The sequence below is a fragment of the Myiozetetes cayanensis genome, unplaced genomic scaffold, assembly GCF_022539395.1.
Source record: "Myiozetetes cayanensis isolate MyiCay16 unplaced genomic scaffold, myiCay2020 scf2-11, whole genome shotgun sequence".
NCBI classification, from domain to species: Eukaryota; Metazoa; Chordata; class Aves; order Passeriformes; family Tyrannidae; genus Myiozetetes; species Myiozetetes cayanensis.
This window is the reverse complement of record NW_026087411.1, coordinates 4,733,634-4,754,954: the sequence shown is the minus strand read 5'-3', so window position 1 is coordinate 4,754,954 and position 21,321 is coordinate 4,733,634. Positions and strand designations below refer to the sequence as shown.

The 21,321-nt window shown below is 37.3% G+C and overlaps 1 protein-coding gene across 3 annotated transcripts in view; it reads left to right on the top strand.

Moving 5' to 3' along the window:
- The window catches only part of GPCPD1 (glycerophosphocholine phosphodiesterase 1), a 43,591-nt gene that overhangs the window by 3,215 nt on the left and 19,055 nt on the right, over window positions 1–21,321 (top strand). For all 3 annotated transcript variants that reach the window (XM_050314332.1, XM_050314333.1, XM_050314334.1), the window contains exons 2-7: window positions 5,152–5,237; window positions 9,713–9,797; window positions 10,717–10,801; window positions 17,196–17,271; window positions 19,076–19,117; window positions 20,344–20,467. In XM_050314332.1, the coding sequence (XP_050170289.1) occupies window positions 5,189–5,237; window positions 9,713–9,797; window positions 10,717–10,801; window positions 17,196–17,271; window positions 19,076–19,117; window positions 20,344–20,467 (461 nt within the window). In that variant the 5' untranslated portion in view covers window positions 5,152–5,188. The remainder of the gene's footprint in view (window positions 1–5,151; window positions 5,238–9,712; window positions 9,798–10,716; window positions 10,802–17,195; window positions 17,272–19,075; window positions 19,118–20,343; window positions 20,468–21,321) is intronic.

Below are 21,321 nucleotides of genomic sequence, written 5' to 3'. Positions count from 1 at the left end.
CTCTGGCTGGAGTTGGACCTCTCCTGGGTGTTGATAAGTCTCGTGAATCTATTCCTTTAAGGTGGAGAAAGTCTGCTTAAAATTAAAGAAGTAAAAGCAAAAATACTGCAGCCTTCTTGTTACTGCCCTTTTGATCTTTATTTGCAGATAAGTGGAGTGATATTTTGAAATAATTCAACATGTTTACTTTTTTGCAGTGCTAGGATTGTGCACCGTGGTCTGTGATGAAATGTGTGTTAACATTATTATGAAAGAGCCTGTTTGTGCATAGATGGGGGGGTGGAGGTGGGTTTGACCTTGGCTGGATTCCAGTTGCCCACCAAGCAGTTCTATCATTCATCTCCTCAGTGGGTTGGCCAAGGGAGGGAGAAAATAAGATGGGTAAAGCCTCATGGGGGAAAGCAAGAGGCAGTTTAATAAAGCAAAAGCAAAAGTCATGCACATGGAAGCAAGGGAGAACAGAAGATTTTATTCTTTACTTCCCATCAGCGAGTGATGTCCAGCTGCTTGCTTCCTGGGAAGCGGGTCTTCAGAATTTATTATTATTATTATTATTATTTTAATCCCTGAACAGACATCATATGATGTGGAACATCCCTTTGGTCAGTTTGGGTCATCTGTCCTGGCTATGTCTCCTCCCAAAATCTTGCCCACCCCCAGTTTACTGGTGATAGTGAGGAATGTTGGAGAGACAGCATTGATGCTATGTGAGCACTCTTCACCTGTAACCAAAACTCTGCTGTGTTATCAACACCTTTCTAGCTACCAGTACAAAGCACAGCACTGTGAGGGCTGCTATTGGGAAAATTAACTCTGTCTCTGCCAGATCTGATAACAATGGTCGTAATTTTTTTACAGCTAACTAAGCAAATTCAGCAATACAGTGGTTAAAAGTATTCTTACATTAAAAGTCAGATGTTTGAAAGTATTAAAATGCATTCCAGGAATTTCCTGGCACCTCTGTACCTAGCTGTCTCATTTTAATTGTCTAATTGCCTTTGAAAAATCTCATAAAGTACCTATAAAAATTTATTTACCCAGATATCTTTAAAAAAAAAATCACTCATTAATAAGATACTTTGTCAGCTGTGTTTTTTTATCTCGATGTTTCAAACATTGCCCTTAGGCCACTGGAATCACAGCCTCACAAACCTGTTTGAGTTGCTGTTAAAAATATCAGTTGTACTGAAAGAGAACCTGTAATCTGGTTTCATGACTGCTATGATTTTTTATGACACTAGAATTTGTTCAGTGTAAGCGAGGCTGTTATGGTCCAGGATTGTCCCAGATTACTTGGGTGTATTTAGGTGACCCTGAAAAGCTCCATGTAAGATATGGGACAGCAAACAGCCAATACCACTTAGAAGATGTTGTAAAGGTTAAGGAAGTTAAGGGTGAGGCAGAATAATCCACTGAAGCTGAAGGATTGTAAAGGCCAGAGGGTTAAAGCTTTGATTTAATAAATTAGGTCCATGTCCTGGTATATTTTTTACTATAATTGAAAAATATCTTGGTTTTCCCCATCCATGGTGACCTCATTTTGGAGGAAATCTATGATGCTTTGTGACACATTAATAGTTGATTGTGTTGTGTCATCTCTTTTCTTCTTCCTTACCTACATTTTATAGTTCCCTTCTAGAATCAAGGGGCAGAGCTTGGGTTCCCTATTATTTAGGGAAGTACATTTGCTCCTGTCACTCTTGTACTCCTTCAGGAGCCTGTGAAGAGGAGGAAGGAGAACTTTACAGGCAATATTAGAACAGAGAGTACTTTTTTTCCCCCCTCTGCTATTTACCCTGCAGGATACTACACTTAAAATCTATATTGCTTTTCTTTTGGGTATGTGAAGGCAATTGAAAATTGAAAATGAAATAGCAAGATTACCAGTTGTTTTATTTCCTGTCTTAAGGCCATGAGGAGAGCTTTGTATTGTGGCAGGGGAACCAAGATTGCATGTGATCCTGCCTGCTGGGCTGTTGATCTTACCCCCTGCCCTGGAAGTCTTGCAGAGGTCTCGAAGCCTTGCAGACAGCCTGTTTTATACAGGCTTGGTTGAGGGCAGGGTTACCTGAGCCAAGCTTTTGAAGGCAGATCAGTGTCCCCCCCATTCCCCTCGGCCTCAGGATGATGCTGCTGTGCAGTCACAGTCTTCATGGGGAAACCTTTAGAGATTGTGAAAGGTAGGGTTTGCTTTGCAAAAAGAGGAGAGTGTGAAACTGTGGAACTGTGCCGAGCTGGGGAAATAACATGTTTCTGTCATAAAAGCAAGGATCTGTAGGTAGAGAAACAATTTTAATTTTTTTTTTTTTTTTTTTTTTGAGCTGAGGATTCTTTGCATTCTCCTAAAAATCCATCTTTACAGATGTGGGGAACAGAGAGGATTTGTTTTGCTTTGTCAGCATCTTTGGTTAGGCGGTGCTGAAAATCTGAAGGAAGAAGCATCAGGTTTAAAAGGTGCCTGACACCACTTACATGGTCAGAGGTTTTGACTGTCTAAGGTTTCTTGCCATTCCCTCTTGGGAATTAAATGACTTCCTCTTCTCAGGAACTATCAGTAACTAGACAGCTGAACTTATACTTTTTTCCCCTCTAAGTAAAATATTTTCATATCATGTCTTGAAATGAATGCTGTTATAAGTGCATGATAATATACAATATAGGCATGATTCCTCAACAAAAAGCAGATGTTTGTTCTTTGCTCTGTGTTTACATACAGTGCTCTGCTGGAAAAGATGTTTTTACAGAATGAGAGGTAGTGATTTGACCCTAAATGTGAACGTAAGTGCAATACCTGCAGCTGCTGTTCTGCTAGAAAAATCATGCCATGCTTGGTGATTTAGAATTTTTCTTCTCTTGGTATGCATCCCTTGGGTCGGTTGAGTAGGTATTTGAGAAAATGCCTTTTGAGTAGAATTTTGACCATTTTACAAAGTGAATTTATAAAAATCTCCTTGCGATTGACTACTGCTGTATAGAAAAGTGACATTATTTTGCCAAGTAGTTTAGAAAAGTCCACAACTGTCTTCCATGTAGGTGCATAGAATTTTTACAAGACCAGTTGAAGGCTTTGTGGGCTTTAGAGGATTTTAGATTTTTCTCTAGGAACGGATGGGTAGTTAGTTAATTTGCAGTAGGATAGACATGCTGGTTTTTGTGAAGTTTAATTTTGAATCCTGTTGCTGAATCAGCTTTGGAGACAGCAGGTTTTTTACAAGGCAAAAGCATGTTCTTGTTTTGAAGAACTGGGTGCAGGCTTCAGCTTTCACTTACCTACTTTACAGACTTTTGAAAGGCATTTTTGCCTACTTCATCTCCCCTTTGGTTCCTCTGCCTTTGCAGTTAAACATTGTCCAAGCAAGGACAGTCAGTGGACACAGCAAAGGCCGTAACTATTCAGTGTCCTCATAAATGCACACTAGTCATTCATATTCTCTACATTAAGCTGAGATTTTTGTCATACCGGTTTCATGAGTTCAGTCTTAGTTTCAGCACTGAAACATGCTGTGTTTCTCTCTCTAGAAATAACTGCTAAAAATAAATGCTAGAATGTGTCACTTCACATACAGGCCACCGAATGACACACATGTGACAGAGTTCCTGGAGGATGGCCCCTTCATGGAATTCTTACTTATCAAGTGTGCTTATTTCTAGCTTCAGTAGTCTGGGATTTTACCATTTTCAGCAATGTTACTTGTAAAAGACTACATATGGAATTGGAGTATGTGACCAGAAATATGTATGTTACTACTATTTGCTTACTCTCATTTTACCACTGAAAAACCATCTTTCTTGACATGGAGAAGGAAATAAGGGAGGAGAAAAAAAGAATATAAAGTAAAGGCAACCATAGTTAGAGGAGGAGTAGGAAAAGATCCAGAAGCAGCAGTTAAGGTCTGAAGTTTAAACCTCTGAAGTAACTTTCAGATTGTCTGCAAGGAATGAGGTTTGATTATGAGCTTTTTTTTTTTTTTCAGTATTTTGTGTCTCACTTCCTTTATCTTTTCTTGCTTTGAAGGCATCTGTTAAGCTGTCCTGTGCCCTTTGAAGGCAAGGGCTTATATTAGACCTAATAAAGGCAGATTTTTCTCTAGCATCATTAGTTCTTCTTGATGTTATTATTAAAGCTGTTACTAAAGGATTGCTGGCCAACATTGTACTGAAATTAAGTGCTTTGTGTCCTGTTCAAAAATGGCAATAAAAACATTCTACTTGGTTTGTTTAAAAAAAAACCCAACAAACCAAAAACCAAACAAAATAAAAAAAACCCCACAGTGATGTAAAGAAACAGATTAGTTGAGACGTTGCAAAGATTAATTCTGCATGTAATTAGCATAATTATTTTGCAACCCCTGTCCAAATGAATATACTTGGGTGATGGCAGTCTAGCAACATCCATACTTGGGCTGTGCTATGACTCCTACTTCTGTAAATAATACAAACAGGATATGTTACATCAATTGTGTTTTTCGCTGTAATGGTGAGAGTGGGATTCTGCCTGGGGTTTTTCCACCGAGTTGTTGTGTATTGGAGAAGAAAACTGAAGCAGGGTCAATCCTCCAGCTGCTGTCCTGGCTACAGAGGCTGTAGGCCTAAGGTGCTGTTTTGAAGAGTGTTTGGTGCGTCTGGTTGTATGGTGATTCACTGGAAGTAGGGGAGCAGAGTCCATGATGATGAGCAAGTAACTGTAGTGCTTCTCTGTGAAAACTTGGAGAGGATGCTGAAGAATAGCATAGATGAGACAAGTTACCGTGTGCTGAAGGTCACGATATTAAATGTCTTAAAACTTCCAGTGGCCTCTTTGGGAGCAAAATTAGTCAAAAAGGGTTTTGAAAAATCTGGACTGAATACTGATGAGTGCTGCATGATACTGATACCTGCATATGGTATTTGATTTAGTAGTCTTTTTCTTTTTTTTTTTTTTTTTTTTTGTAGCAGTGTTGCAACAGTGTCTTCTGCAGCTGGATGCTCTTTCCTGGGTCTGCTGCTGGTTTTTAAAGAACTTTGTATTTATTTTGACTGCTCATTCAAACAGTAATATCACTAGTGGCTTTCATCCCTATAAGTGGTGGGATTAATGTTTTCTCTTACTTAGGAGAGTAATAGATGTGGTGATTGTTCCTGAAATGTAGTATCTTTTTCCTCCCACTATAGGAGATTTCAGCTGTCCTAAGACAAAAGTTCTGCAGATATGACCTCTTCTCAAGTGACTTTTGAAGTAAAAGGAACAGCAGAACCAGGTACCCAAATCATGCTTTCTTTTATGTATGGTTTACCTAGAAGAAAACTTAATAGTTGAGTGTTCAAAGGCTGTCGTGTCTGTTTTCCTCAGAGGTAAAAGAACATGTCAGTTCAAATATCTAAAAAAGTCATTGTAAAATAACGTAATTAAGAAATTTCACATAGGAATTTGAAAATGAGAGCTGGGAAATAATTTTTACCTCCTTCTCCCGACAATTTCATACCGTGCTAGAGATTTTAATGCTCACTGAAATGGTTATGACTGGTTGAAAATCTTCTGTCTCTAGTACCTTTTTATTCCATGGAAATGAATGTTTGTATTCTGAACCATGACAGGCATGTGTTGATGTGTTTGTTCTGTTTTTTATTCTCTCTACATCCCCATTGAAATTTCTCACAAGATGTGAACTCTACTAGGAGATGAGGACAGAAAGAATATGCAGCTTAATTCAGTACTCTATCTATGCAAAAATGTGTAAAATAACTTCTGTAATTGAAATGAGGAACACAAGGTATCAGATCAAAAGATTTAATGTTTATAGATTGTGCGTATATACGCTGACCTGCATCTTTGGAACCCTGAAGAAAGGTGTTGTGGTTTAACCACAGCTGGTAACTAAGCTCCACACAGCTGCTTGCTCACTTTCCCCCAGTGGGATAGGGGAGAGAATCAGAAGAGTGAAAGTGAAAACTCATGGGTTGAGATAAAGGCAGTTTAATAAGGAAAACAAAAGCTGTGCATGCAAGCAAGACAAAACAAGGAGTGCGCTTGCTGCTTCCCATGGGCAGGGAAGTGTTCAGCCATCCCCAGGGAAGTTACTTGGGAAGGCAAGTGGTGTAACTCCAGATGTCCCCCCTTCTTCTTCCCTCCAACTTTTATTGCTGAACATGGTGTTGTACGGTCTGGAATATCCTTGGGGTCACTGGGGTCAGCTGACCCAGCTGTGTTCCTTCCCAGCTTCTTGTGTGCCACCAGCTTCCTCTCTGGTGGGGTGGAGTGAGAAACAGAAAAGGCCTTGGTGCTGTGAGCACTGCTCAGCACTAACCAAAATATCCCTCTGTTATCAACACTGTTTCCAGGACAAATTCAAAACGTAGTCTGTACTAGCTACTGTGAAGAAACTTGGCACTTCTGTGCCAAACCCAGCACAGAAGTTCACCAAAAAGTCACTGATGGTTGCCTCACAGAAGCAGATGAATATGGGAGCATGTACAGATTGGCAAAATTCCTGAGACAGGCATGTCATAAGTGTCTACTCTAGTTGGTGGGGAAGAAAATGATAAAAACATTTTACAAGTTTTGACATCTGCCCGGTGTTTCTCCCTTGTGATTCGGCATTTGGGAACAGAAAACTGACACACGATGTGGACATAAAGCCTTTAGTAAGGAGTAGTGTTTTTATAGCATTCTGGAGAAAACTTTAAAATTAAAGAATATGTTGACCTTAGATCAAATGCAATTATAAAGCACTAGTTTGACTATACAGTGGAGTGTTGCAAGCCATCCTGTTTACACTGTTGCTTCCACAGTTGTGATGGCACTGTCACTAACAAAGTTGACTTTGAATGGGTAACTTTTCTCTTGTACTTAGAATATTTACAAGAAAAAGTAGGGTCAGTGAGAACTAGATCCCACCTCAGCAGCTGTTTACAAAGAATTATCTGGAAATACTTATCACATGTATAGCAAAAAGAATTGACACAGAAGGTTGCTTCTCCTAATGACAGTATTGATATTGTTGGTTTTGACCTGGGAGAAGAGCTCTGAGATGCAGCATTGTCAAGATGCAGTCTCATGAAAGAAGAGAGGTAAGTTTCAGAGCTATCAGCAGTTCTACAATCAGCAGAATTTCCAGTTTGTTTAGAAATGTCAGGTGCTGATTTTGTCACATCGCTATGGTGAGTAGTTAGTTGGTGAGATAAAGAGCGTCACTTTGAGCACTGACATGCTCCCTGTGTCCTGATCACTGTCTCTCATTGTTGGTGTCAAAACCCATGATTCCAGGGCTAGTAGGACAGAAGGGCATCACCAGCACAGGAATGATGCTCTGACTGCTGCTCCTTCCAGCCAAACCACCTCTGGAGTCAACATTGGTGATGAAGCCCAACACATTGGTGTGCAGGCTTTTGTATATTTGTGTCATGGAGTGCTTCTTTTTGCCTCATTTTAGCAGAAGGAAGAGGGTCACTGGTTACTGGCTTGTGACTCCTTTAGCTCTTCATCAGGACACAGTCCCATATCAAGAAACTGCTTGGTGGCAGATTAGGTGTTATGAGATAAATAAGGGAGCTTCTCGCTCCCAGCCGAACACAGAAGTTCTGCCCCCACACAGCTGACCCAAACAGGCAGATTGCAACATCAGTAGAGCTGTTGCAAGCTTTGGGACTGGGCAGAAGGCTTAGAGAAGCTTCCCTTGCTGCAGCTGAAGGAGCTCTGCCAGTAGCAGCCTTGGCTTCCCTGACAAGGGGAAGGGAGAAGTTTAGAACCCCTGATCTTAGAACACAAAACCCAAAGCAAACCCCACGGTGTTAAGAATTGCCTGTGAAAAGGCAGTTTATCACGCATTTCACTTGTGCCTTTACTGAGGTAATTTAAGCAGTGTTTTACAAATCCTGATTCAGCCTCATTGTTGAAGGGAGTTTAGGGGTGACTCTGCATCATACTCAAATGTTACCTTGTGTATTGAGTGAGCAATAGTTACTGAATGTTTGTTTAAAACAGAAGGCTGGAAAACTATTCCAACTGGCTCCTGTTAAGAGGAACATAATTTCGATGACGCGTCCAAGTTGTCTGGTGTTTACACTAGGATGGATTAAGTACTGCTATTTTAAAGGGATATTAAAAGAATTTTTGCTTCTTTTTAATATCTGCAGTCAGAAATTCTACCTGTGTGGTATTCAGGTGGTCTTCCCCCTTTATCTCCTCCCTGCAAAAGCAAACCCATCATGTGGCTCAGTACAGGGTGGAAAAGGGAAAGCACCTGACACTGGCAATTGTGTGCAGTGAATTGCATAGTAAGTATACTGATAATGCAGATTTTTGTCTGCATTTGTATGCCTACAGTGAGCATCCAGAAAGCTTGGGCTTTTTTTTCTAGTGAATTGCAACAGAAGATTTTTTATTTTTGTTAAAGGATTGGAATTCAAGATGTTATCTAAAATTATTTCAGTAAACTGCTTTTAGGAACAAATTACTTAATTTTTGGCTTTTGTAGATTTTTTTTTCCCCCCCAACCCCTGGATCTGCAGAGGTTTCTTTCATAAACAGTCCTGGTGGTATCTCTTATTAGTTTAATTGGAAAGAATGGACACACTTTTAGGGGTATGAGGGCTTCCTCCAGACTTATTTTGGACTTTAACCTTCCAGCTGTGATACCTGGCTTAGTAAAAGGTGGTGTACATTTGTTGCATATAGCTTGTCTACTTTGTATCTATGGATTTTTGTGGTTCCAACACAATGGATTATTTGTGGCTCCAAAGTGCTACTGCTTTCCCCTCTTTAAGAACAGGAAACAACCATCATAGGTACTTGTATCATTCTTTTGTGGTGCCTGAATATACTTTAAAACTTAACATTTGCTCATTCTGCCAAGGCTTTTTTTTTTTTTTCTTGTGTCTAAAAATCTTGTTGAAACCATGTAAGAGCAAAATACAAATCTGTCCTTTCCATTAGTATGTGTCATTGTTGTTATTCTTACACTGATACGTACAGGTTTTATATTAAAAACAAGGGTAAGTTGCAGTGGTAACTTTAATTCTGGGATATACCAGAGTGAAAAATATACTATTACAATCTTCTGGACTCTGTATGTGTATATATATATACATGCACTAAGACACACACAGTGTGACAATTTCATGTGAGTCTTTTTGTGTAACAGTGTTAACATTTTGATATTCAATAAAAGCTGAAAGCAGAGCAGCAAAATTAACTTTATTTCTTTTGGAAATCACATTAATTGGATGTGTTGCCTTGGGAATAATGCTAGCAACCTCCTAGTTTGTGCTTTCTAAATTGTTGGTGTGAATTTGAGAGAATTGCGCTTTTGAACATGTAGGTTACTTAGTACTGTGTGTGTATCTGTACATGGGTTAAAAAAATGCAGAATATCTAGGAAAAAAATGCGTTATCTTGACATTAAACATTTTACAGTGAAAATCTGCCTGCTGCATTTCCAGTATTAGTTCAGAACAATTTTGGAAGCCAACCCTTTTAAGGGATGGGGTTCTCAGTAGTCCCTCTCTCAGTGAGGTCCTTATGGTAGTGAAGAAAAAGCTATTGTAGCTTTGGGTAGGGGAAAATTCCTTTCTGAAATGAAAAAAAGGAATTTTAGATGGGTGATTCTGGCATGTACATTGAAAATATCTGAAGGTTTGACTGTGTATGCTGTACTTACTAATGCCACAGATACTGGAGTAATGATAATTGTGAGTTATTGTCTGTCTGTTTGTTTTTTTGTTTGTTTTTCTTCAGGAGAGGTTTTTGCAATATGTGGGAGCTGCAGTGCTTTGGGAAATTGGAATCCACAAGTTGCTGTGGTCCTCCAGACTATTGATCGGTAAGTTGGGTGTGGGGTTTCCTGGTCTTGTTTTGTGGTTTTTTTCCTTGCCTTTATTTATTTACTTGTTTTTATTTGTTCCATCTGAAGTAGCTCGAGTTCTGGAGCAACAAATTTATTCTGAGTTTGTGTTTGTAAACATGTACTGTTAGTAAAATTCCAGAACTTCTTGTGTTGCCCTTGAGCATTTTGGATGCTTAAGAATGTGTTCGAGAAAACTTTTAGCTTGTGTGTGTTTTTCTGGATGTTGCTTCTACTGTTGTGGCTGGCATTTCACTAGTTTACCTGTGGGTATTTTGAATGAGAAACTACTATGGGGTAATTCTCAGTCCCATAAGTACACAGCAAATTGTAGGAGATATACAGGTTAAAAAGAAAGTAAACACTATAAACGAGTTGTTAATATTATGGCTATAAAGTGATGGGGAGAAGATTGAAGATTTTTTAAAATGAGAGTTTGCATTAAAACTTTTAGAAGATGTGTTTATAAGCATGAGTGTATATGAAGAAAGTTTAAATGCAGTGGAGAAATTCAGTATTTTCTTGCAATGGTGCTACCTTATTGCAGTTCGTATGATTCAGGAAAATAGGGCTTGCAGGATGTATTTATAATTCTGTCAGTGACTTGCTGTGTGATCTTGGATGAGTCTCTGAATTATTTCATTGTGTTTTCCCCATCTGTTAAATGAGGATGAAAGTTATCACTGTTAGCACACTTCAGATCTGTAGTTTCAATTCTAAGTATTTGTTGTGTTTTACTCGTGTTTGGCTAAGTTACCTTGTAATAACTTTCCTTCAGCAAGACACTAGATTTTATTTTAGAATATCACTTAGACATACATCTGAGGTGGCTTTTAGACTGTATTTTTAAACTTGTTTGTTTGTTTGTTTGTTTGTTTGTTTATTCTTTTCTCCACAGTCAGTCATGGAAAGTTACTGTAGAGCTTCCTAGAGGAGTTCCTGTTCAGTATCGATATTTTAAAGGATACTTCCTAGAACCTAAGGTATGTACAACATTTTCTGGTTTAAGTTGGTTCATCCCTAGTAAAAATTCCCTTATTTGAAATAAAAAGGACTTCTCAGTTAAAACATGAGGTTTTTTTAGAAATAAATCTTAAATTGCAACATATGAAATGTTAAAACAGTTGTGGAAATACAAGCAGTTCAATTCTGGAAATACATAACCATGTGCTGTTAACTTCAGTTATTTTTGTTAAATTGACTTCTCTCTTTCACCAGTGTTAGTGCATTAAAAAAAAATCAGTCCTAACGATATACCTGATATTATTAAAGCTTAAATGATATGGTGAGATTCTCATAGTTAGAATTGAATATGGACTTCAGCAGGGCAAGGATCTCTAGCGTGGAAGCAAGTGGTAGCAGGAGAGAAATGGTTGGTGTAGGAGGTGTATTTAAGTTTGCCTAATTACTACAGTTTTTAAAATCAGTGCAGCTTTTTCTTTGTGAAGCACGAGAAGTATTAACTAGCTTTTGTACTGCATAGTTAACAGGTTAATCTCTTGGAATCAAAAGATGAAACAAGGAGCAGGGCATCCCAGTGTTTCCTAGATGTTTGTATATAGGTATTTGCATGACTTGGAGGGGAAAAAAAAAACCTATGAGACAAACACAGATGTGTTTTTACAGGTATTGATGTAAAAGTTGCATGTGACTTGAATGTATGTGAATTAGAGTTGAATGTATGTGGCAGTATACTGGTCTGTAAGGATCACACTAGGGTAGGGGGAAGTTCTTCAGAAGGGATGAGGCTGCATCTAGAAAAATGATGGACTAAATTGGAAAAATAAGCAGCTACTCTTTAACTGTTTTTCTTAATAACAAGTAGTAACTTAAGCAGCTACCTTTGCTGTCTTTCTTATTCTATTAATATCCTGTAGCTGTGTACCCTGGGATGTAGTTCTTCATGGAAATTTGGATTATGAGGGCTGTAACTAAATGTGCAAAGGAGTTATAGAATCATCTTGTCTATATCTTTTAAGTATTTTGAATTACTGTCAAGAGCATGTAATTTTTTCTCAGCCGTACTAGCCTGTTTTTCCCTGAAAAAATATTTGACAGAAGTATCATTTCAGTGAAGGACACTAATTTCAAATGAAACACAATTCTGAGTTATTTTCGTTACAGCATGTGAAATAGTCTAGTCTGAAACTGGTATTTGAATTGGTTCTTTGAGGCAAAATAAAGGAATGCTGGTAATAGATTTTCTTTTCCTGAGGTCAGTATAAGGCCAAAGTAGATTAATTCTTACAACCTAGCAACTCTGATGGGACTCTTTTATATATATATGTATTTTTTTTTGCAAATGTCCATAAGTTAAAAATGTAAGCAATAACACACTAGAAAAAAGCGCAGTTAGTGAGAAATCGGCAGAAAAATGTGCTCATAGACAATACAATTTCTGTTTTACCATTTGAAAAAGTTTACAATATGTATTGGTGAGTGTGTTTCTTTAAGTAGGTGCTCTGTATCGTGCACACTTTATGTACCGTGTGATGCAGAGTCTGCCAAGGTAAGTATGAATTTTATGGAATACCAGCATAAAGAGCTACTGTATATAAAAAGCAGGAAAAAAAAAAAACCCACCCTCCAAAGCACAGTGTGTGAATTGCCAGGGTACAGGGTTATCCATTTAGCTTGTACCTCTTAAGTGCACAGGGCTTTATTTCGTGTATCATGAAGTCTTTTGAAGAAAAGAAGTCCAGATAGAATGTTTTCTTCCACTTTCTGTAAAGTTTTGAAGAACAATGAAAATGTAGGATTTGCTTTTAACAGGAATATCATGCAGAGAATAGTGCCAATGAGACAGTATATGGAGAACTTTACCAGATCTGATAAGGAAAAGATACTTCTAAGTTAAATTATTCAGAATATTTTTATTTCATGAATTTTTTTTACTAGGCATTGCATGTGATTAAGCTCCTAAATTTGACAGGCTTGCAATATATGATCTCTCAAACACTGTTAACTTTTTATATCTGCAATTTTTGTGTGCCACGGTCTGTAATAGAATAACAGATACATGTGTAATCTTTAACATATACCGAAGTCTGAGTGTTATGATTTTTACATCACATAACTTAATAACTCATGCTGAAGACAGATCCAGCTGCAATTAGTGTTCCCTTCTATAGCTACTGCATCTGTGAAGGTGCTTGAGTTGGAAGGTGCTTTGAGTGGCAAAGATGAGGGTGATACATGTTTACACAGGGAAATTATAGTTCCCATATGATCCATAATATTGCTACAGGCTAGATGTGAAAATAGGCAGAATAATTGACATTTCATTAAAAAAAAACACACAGGAAAGTATTTTTCTCACCAACATTTGAAAAAGCCATTATTTGATCTCTGTATATTTTTATACTTGAAGGACAGTATGATGTAATAGGAAGTTTAGTTAGTTTGCATTGAAGCATGTTGGTGTTAACATAATTGTAGTTATGTAAATGGAGCAGTTTTTAAAAAAAAGTATTAAAATTAATAGGATTTTTGCATGAATACAAATAATATATGTGCAAAGAACATTATAATAAAATTGGTACCGGGTCTTGGCTCCTGCATGTTGGGAGATACTACTATTTTGTAAATATTTTGATGATAAAAATCAGCTTAAGCATTTAAAAAGAAAAATAAATGCATACACTTGATGGAATAAGACTGTAACTATTTTGTTTGAAGTTTGTTCTTTCCTTAAACATAGTCTGGTACCAGTTAGCTCACTGTGAGCATCTTCCTATGTTTTATTCTACACATACCTTCTGTTTGTCGTGGAGGCAGAAATGGAGGGGTGTGAGTGAGACCCCCCAAAAACACCCTTGTTTGGAATTTGTCTTCTTTATATCTGATGTTTTAGGAGAATAATTTTACGTGCATCATTTGCATGGGTCATATTTGAAAACCTTAGTAAGGAACATACCTTATTCTGTTAAACTGTTCTGTATTTGTTCTTCCAACAGTAAATAAGCATGCAAGGTTAGGGTTATTTCTTTCAAGGCAAGTATGAAATATCTGTGCATGTAGAAGGACTTTAAAAAGGGGATTGGGGAATATTTTTCACGCTTGTGAGAATGCTGTTTAATTATAGATGTTTCAAATGAGAGTTAAATTTGCTTTTTTTAATGTAAGTAAATAAATCTGTTTAGTGCCTGGACTGTAGTAACAAAGGCGAAACTTAGACCTAGACTCAGTAATTTCTTTAATATAAAAATGCTTTTCCTGAAATAATAACCCGTAATTATCCTGATAATAACAAAGGAACACCTCTGCCATGACTGTGCTTAGACAGCAGATTGTGTGTTAAACTGTTACAAAATACTAGAGTTATAAAATCTCTATTTAGCTCAGGACTTCCTGGCAGGTGACTGATGTGTTGTGTTGCCTTGCACCTCAGTTATGATGGCTGAATGGCTTTGTTAATTGTTTAGTTCTTTGCTTAATTATTGTCTCTTACATGGTACAGAAATCCAAAGAGATTTCTGTCAGAAATGTAACATCAGCAGTTAAGTCTAATTTAGCTGTTTTATACTCTTGAAGTAGAATATTATTTTAATCAGTAAAGTGCAGTTGGATAAATGCATTTATGTGATGGTCTTAAGATTTTTTTGTTTGGTTGGTTGTTTTTTTTTTTCCCCTGATGCCTACTGTGTTGTGTTGCCTTGAATCAGGAACTTTGGAACTGAACTCCCAGATTGTCATTTAAATTATCATTTAAACATTCATGGGAGTGTTTTCATTTTTTAATTATACCGATCACCCAAGCGCTTCATGCAGATTGTGCATCAGGTTGCTTTGAACCTCTGGAACATTATGCCAGATAAGCATTTTACCCTTAATTTCAGAAGTCTGTAATGACTACTGGGGAAGCCCTGGCTTCTCGTAATGTAAGAGGGCTGGATTTTTGAAGAAAACTCTTTTGAGTGTCCCTTCAAAGCTTTAAAATTGCACCAGATGTTCAGATAATAAAAATCAATCAACGTAATCTTTGTGTTTGCTTTTGAAAAAAATAAATGTCTGTATTAGTAGAAAAAGATCCATGCCACGCAGTGCCATTTACTATAATCTCAGTGTACTGCCCACTGAGATGCTTGACGTGACATTTGGATAGATACCCTTGTAAGACTGTCCCAGCAGAGAATCTCTTTTTGGGTAACATTACCATGCTATGAATATTGATGACACATCATTTACTCCTGCTGCTGAACTGGGCTGCCTTTCAAATGTGGTCAGTATATGCCACTGGAATTACATCAGTATTTTAACCTCATTTTAACAATGGCTTCTGTTATGTGTAATTAAAACATTATTTAAATGCCTATAAATTCAGAGATAATCTGAGCAGGGATTGAGAGGGTTCTTGGTCATGTTGTGCCTGTTCTCTAATCCATTGCCCTTTTTTTCCAGGTAGCTTTGCTTGGCTCTTCTTAGTATGGAAAGTGTTGAGGGTTCCTGGGATTAAATGCACAATCAGTCCACTGTATTCCTTTCAGGAGATGAAATTTTGCTGAACGTGTCCAGCATGGTGTGCTTATTGTTGGGGATAATGTTATTTGAATTCTCATTCATCGTTTTAGAACCTAAAATTAAAATGGACAATTACAGTAGTGTAAGAAATAAACTGGTATTTTCATGCAGTATGTTGGGGGTTTTTACAAGGAAAAAAACCTTTTGAAGAAAACAATCCATGTTAGGACTGACTTGCATTCCCTGGGTTCACAAACTACGAGTTCTGTGTGTGTTCATGGGAGTTGCTGTTGGAGAGCTTGCATGCCTGCATGGTGTTAGTAAAAGGCAGCCTCCCTGATGGCAAACATGGTTTTCAGCTTTAGAAACTGTGATTGCAAAATGCAAGTGTGAAGGTGCTGTGAAAGAAAGGGAAAGAAACCTCTCATCGTTTACTTTTCTAGATATCCTAAGGGTGATCACTGTGGCAGCTGTCAGAAAATGCGAATTAAAACTGCCCTGTAACAGGAATAAACTGAAAGCAATAGTATCTTTATTTATATTTACATGCATTCTGTCTTTAAAACATAACTTTAAGCATATGTATTTTATTCTGACATGACCCGTAAGTATGGATGCCTCTGAACTCATTAGGAAAATTGCTTTAGCTAAGGCTCACAGTAAACCTGTCTTATTGAGCACTTTTTAGATATTTGGTGTTTGTTAACTCATCCAAAAACATGACAGATTAAATGTGTTTAATATATGTCAAGAAATCCCATCTGCTTGTAAAGGGTTTATTAGGTGAGCTGTAATATAACGAAGCATTATGGTACTTTGTAATTACCCTACTGAGTTTGAAGCTTGTCTGGATGTCCCTGTGGATCTGAAATGTGTTTAAACAAGAACCTGAAGTGCTGGGGCAAGTTGGAATTGAAGCTTGCAAAACTTTGGCAATAGAAGCAAGTCTTTTTGGAAATCAAGAGTTACTTAGGCCCAAACACCAAAATGACAAACTGCAGCTATTTGACAGTGGTTTTTACCTCTGAGACTAACAACCACACCCTGCTAAGGGAAACTTCTTAGGGTGACTGAGCTGGGAATCAGGCATGTTCTTTCTATTAAGTGTTTGTTACTTGAAAGCTTTAACCTAGAAAGCTTTTTCAAACTTAAATTGTTCTGAAAGAAGAGATTGAGTTACTGTTCTGATTCTCTCTCTGAGTCTTGGCTATGTTTGTCAACAGATGTACTCTTCTGGTGGGCAGTAATTTTTTTTTTTTTTAAATGAAAGAATCTGATTTATCTTGCTCCAACTGGAATAGACTGCAAGGGCTTCATTGCTGTCTGATTGGATCAAATATTTGTGTTTTGATTAGATGCTAAATAATTTGCTCTTCTCTACCACAACTGAAATAACGGTGTTTACAGACTTTGAATTAGGCAGGCAAATTTTGAAGGAGAACCCACCCCTGCAACTGCTACCTGCATGAGCAGATGCTGAATGTTGTTTGAAATTAGAGATGTGGAGTATGTTTTTTCATAAACTGTTACTGTAGTATCTTGAGAAAAAAGCAAGCTCCCTTAATGAGTTCAGAGACACTAAGGTAGTCCAGTGGAATAGCTGTAAGCAGTAAAGATTTAATAATTCCGTGTAACTTCTCCACCATGTCACACTGTCACAAGTTTTCTCATATGTAAATGCAACACATCAGGTAGTGCCATCAGCAAGTTGCAGGGATAAGAAGCCTGATCTGTTTTCTTTTTTCTCTTTCGTTCTCTGTCTCTGTTCCCCTCTCTTTCTTCTCCTTCTACTTTTTCTTCCTTAAATCTCTTAAGCTGAGTTCATGACCATCCCAAACAGGTTCATGGGTAGAAAATCAGATATAACCAAAAAAAAAAAAATAAAACTATTGCAGACATTTAACTTTTAAATTACAGACTATCGATGGTCCCTGCGAAGTCATAGTTCACACGTGGGAGACTCATCTGCAACCACGATCAATTACCCCTTTAGGTATGGGCATCAACTGCATCTGTTTGAGGCATATGCATAAGATTACTAATATGCTGCACACTGGTTTAGAGGGATTGATAAGTATAGTTTTAAAATATTTAAATTTATTAATGTGTGGGAGGTATAGACTTTTTTCTTTGCACGACATGGGCCTTACTCTCAAAATGTAAGTATTCGTAAGTGGCTTAAAAATGGAGTGGATTTGAAATTCTTTGCTGTCATCCTTAAGATTATGTGAGTTGTTTTTTTTATTGATTTGGAATTGTAATAATTTTCTGTAAGTTTAATTCTTTGAGACTAAGGATCCATATTATGTTTTTAGAGAAAATGGGGGGGGGAGGGTGTGAAGCTTGTTTTGTTTAAGTACTATTTAATAATTAGTAAAACTTTAAACCAAAAATTTTTAATAAGGCTTCCTTAAGTAAATGGATTGATGTAAATAGAAATGTGAATGGACTTATTTACCTGGCAATTTAGTAGAAATGTATTATTCTGGAAGAAAAGGTGGCATGCAGACTTGAAGTTACTAATGCTTTTCTGAACAGGGAAAAAGCTGGAGTTGTGAGAGAGACTGAAATAACCTTTGAAAGTAGCTTGTAGTTTAGGTCTCTTGTGGTGCTATGGGATGGCATGTTTTATGCAATGTGTTTGCTAGGATATGAAAAGTATTTCCTCCACGTTTATTTCACATCTGTTAAAAACTTATTGATTTCAAATAATGTCTTTTAGAAAGAAGATGGTATTAAATAAACTGGTTTTTAATCATGTGTAGTACCATGATCATGTTCCTGCCCCTGCCCCTTTTTTTTTGCTTTTTATTTCAGTTGAATTAGTTGTGTGTTTCTATTCCTGCAAGATTGTTTCTATATTTACCAGTAACTGACAAGGGAAGCAGCCTATCCTGTACTAGGGTCTAGACTTTCTCATATTTAGATAATCTTATTCCAAATAGTTAGGAGTATTATTTTTTTCCCCACAAGTAGTACTCAGTGCTTCATCTTTAAGAAAATGCAGCAAACCCAGTATGTTAGTACTGGGTCATTATGATCCTGAATTGTTGGCTGTGGTTATTAAAAAATGAGGTCAGGCCCATGATTCTTCTTAGGGAAAAAAAAAGGGATTAATTACTGTAGAGGCAAAAATCTGTGAAGATTTACGTTTTGAGAAATGTGTGGTTTGTTTAGACTACTGCAGTTCTGTTAATGCTGGTGAATTTCCTTAGTGCCTTAAGATTTCAGTGATTAAAACTTTGGATAGGGTAAGGGTAAAAGTGAGTGTGACCTGAGTGTTTTGAATATTTCATGCTAGGCTGGTTTCTGTCATGTGGGCAGAATAAGCATTTTAATCGTGACTCCCTTGATTTAACAGCTTGAACTATAAATGTGCAGGAGGATAACTTTCTTGTATGTTAGCAAGAAACTTTAATGTCCTTGGCATTACCTTGGCAAGTAAAGCATCTTAGATACTAGTAGGATGTAGATATCAGTAAAATACTGCAGCAAACCAGAAAATTATGCAACCTTCTCGCTCTTCTCAGTTCAGATTACTTTAGGTAAAACATGGCATTCTGTGTGTTGACTGTTTTTTCTTGCAGAAACTAAGAAAAAGCCTAAGTTGGGATAAATCTTTGTAGAAGGTTGCAAAAAACATGCTTCTTTGTCTGTTTCAGTTTTCTTGCCTTTTTTAGATACACTTTTTAGAAGTGCGGTGGAAAAGTAGAATTAATTTAACTTGGCAATGATTTTTTAAAATGTGAATACTAATTAGATTTTTTTTTATTCTTTTCCCCTCCTTTTAATTCTAGAAGATGAAATTACTGTTGACGATGGTTTCTTTGGAATCCATAGTAAGTGAGACATATTGACCTTTACTCTTTACCATAAATTTAATTTAAACAAGATTAAGTCGTGTAATTGAAAAATATTTGAAATCATAAGTTTTAAGATTTGCCTGTGATTGTTTTCTCTGCTTATACAGTTATTTTTGTGTCCAGCATTTGTGAATTCACATGCAGGCTTTAATCCCTTCTACTGTTAACACAAGACTTCTGAGAAGAGTTGAAATGTTGTCACTCTGATGCGGTTAAAGGTTGAAATTGGCAAGTTTTAAGTCATGAGCATATATTTTTGGAAATACAAAATAGACTTAGCTTTCTCTTAATACCTAACTTAGAAAAACTCTTCATGCCCAGAAGGACGTTATCACTGGCACTGAATGTACACAGTCTGCCTCCTCAGTTAGACATGTAACTGCCAAAAGGCTCTTATCAGCCCAGACCTTGTGTGCATATGTGTCTCATTTCTGGCACTTCTGACCCCTCCTCTCTCTCAATCCTGTGACACTTAAGGTAACTCTTTATCTTATACATCTTGTCTTAAAGCCCTTCCCTTTCTCCTCATATCCTCATCAAACCAGAGGTTTAGCTGGGAACTCTTCAAAACTGTGGGGTCTGCTTCAGCACCTGGTTTGGTGGCTTTGTGCTTGCTGGTCGTGCTGCTTGTAGGCTTTCCTTGTCCTGATGGTGAGGTTGAGGATTCTCCTCCATGCTTTGTTTCCCCACCAAAACTGTTGCTATTCCCTGTCCTGCAGACTTACACAGCTTTACTGGCATTGATTTTGGTGAGCTCATTTAACACCTGTATCTCAACAGAAACAGGGAGCCTCTAATTGCTTATGAATCTTCAGAGTTCCCAGTGTTATTCCACATATTGAGAGATCCCAGGACAAAGGAATGTTATGTTTGCCTTTGGAGGCTTAATTTAGCCCATGATAGCGTGTTTAAAATTAACACTTGGTGCTCTCCTGCAGACAGTGTACACATAATCATTGTTCCTGTTTAATACCCTTAGAAGTGCAGTATCTGTTTTCTGTTCTGTGTGGTTCAGAAACACTGGTGAAAGGATGCACTCAACAATTGCTCTTGAAATATTGTTAGGATAAGCTAGTGATAAGGGAGATTGTCTGGAAGGTGGTATTAGAGGAACTATATTTCTATGTTTGTATATTCAACCGTCTAGATCTCCCTAAAATAAGTTACTAAAGTGTCTACTACTTTTGTTTGATTTTTGACAGATGGTATTGAAACTGTGGATGCTGGGTGGCTGACATGTCAAACAGAAATAAGATTACGTCTGCATTATTCTGAGAAACCACCTGTACTGATATCTAAGAAGAAATTTAAAACATCAAGGTTTAGGTAAGAGCCTGCTCATCTCAGTGTGCAATTTACCTGATGTTAATTGTCAATACTACTGTTTCTTCTTTACTTAATTAATGTAACCTTTAAAGTAATTCTGGGTTGCTAATAGGAGTGTACTATTAGGCTACTTTTGAAGTATCTAAGCACAAATACTTACTCCATGCTTGTCTTTTTGTTTCTTGCTTTTTGGATGGAACTTCATAATTCTCTGCTGTTAATTTCAGCCTTGTCAAGTGGAAACTGTTTAACTTATCTTTCCTAGGAAGGTGTCCCTGCCTATGGCAGCGGATTGGAACTGGATGATCTTTGAGGTCCTTTCCAACCCAACCCATCCGATGATTCTGTGATACTTGATTTCTTAATGTTCATTTTTCAATTTTGATACCCCCTCCCACCAATTCCAACTTCTGATGAATGGAAACTTTAATAATTAAGAATTAATACTTACAGTGCACTCTCCCGAGCTTTGTCTTTTTTCCTTGCTTGTTATAGCTTATGTCACTGAGATAACTCACTTTGTGTGGAAGGTTTGCTCTGCATAATAATTCTGAATCTCATAGGGAGGTTCATTCCTCTCAGTTCAGAATTTTTCAGAAATTATATTCAGTTTAAATGATCATTTAGGATTTCTCAAGGGACTTAATTACTTCAGGCTATATTACTTATGTCTAATAGAGTGTACTTATCTGCCTTATCACTGTTCGTAGAGACATAAAGTTCTGGGTGTGTTTAGCAGCAGCCACCAATGTTCAAGTCTTGATGTTGATGATTACTGCTGTTTTCAGTGCTTTTTGTTAGCCTTCTGGCATTATGGGTATCAGTCTCAATCTGTGGAAGAAGGCTATTTATTT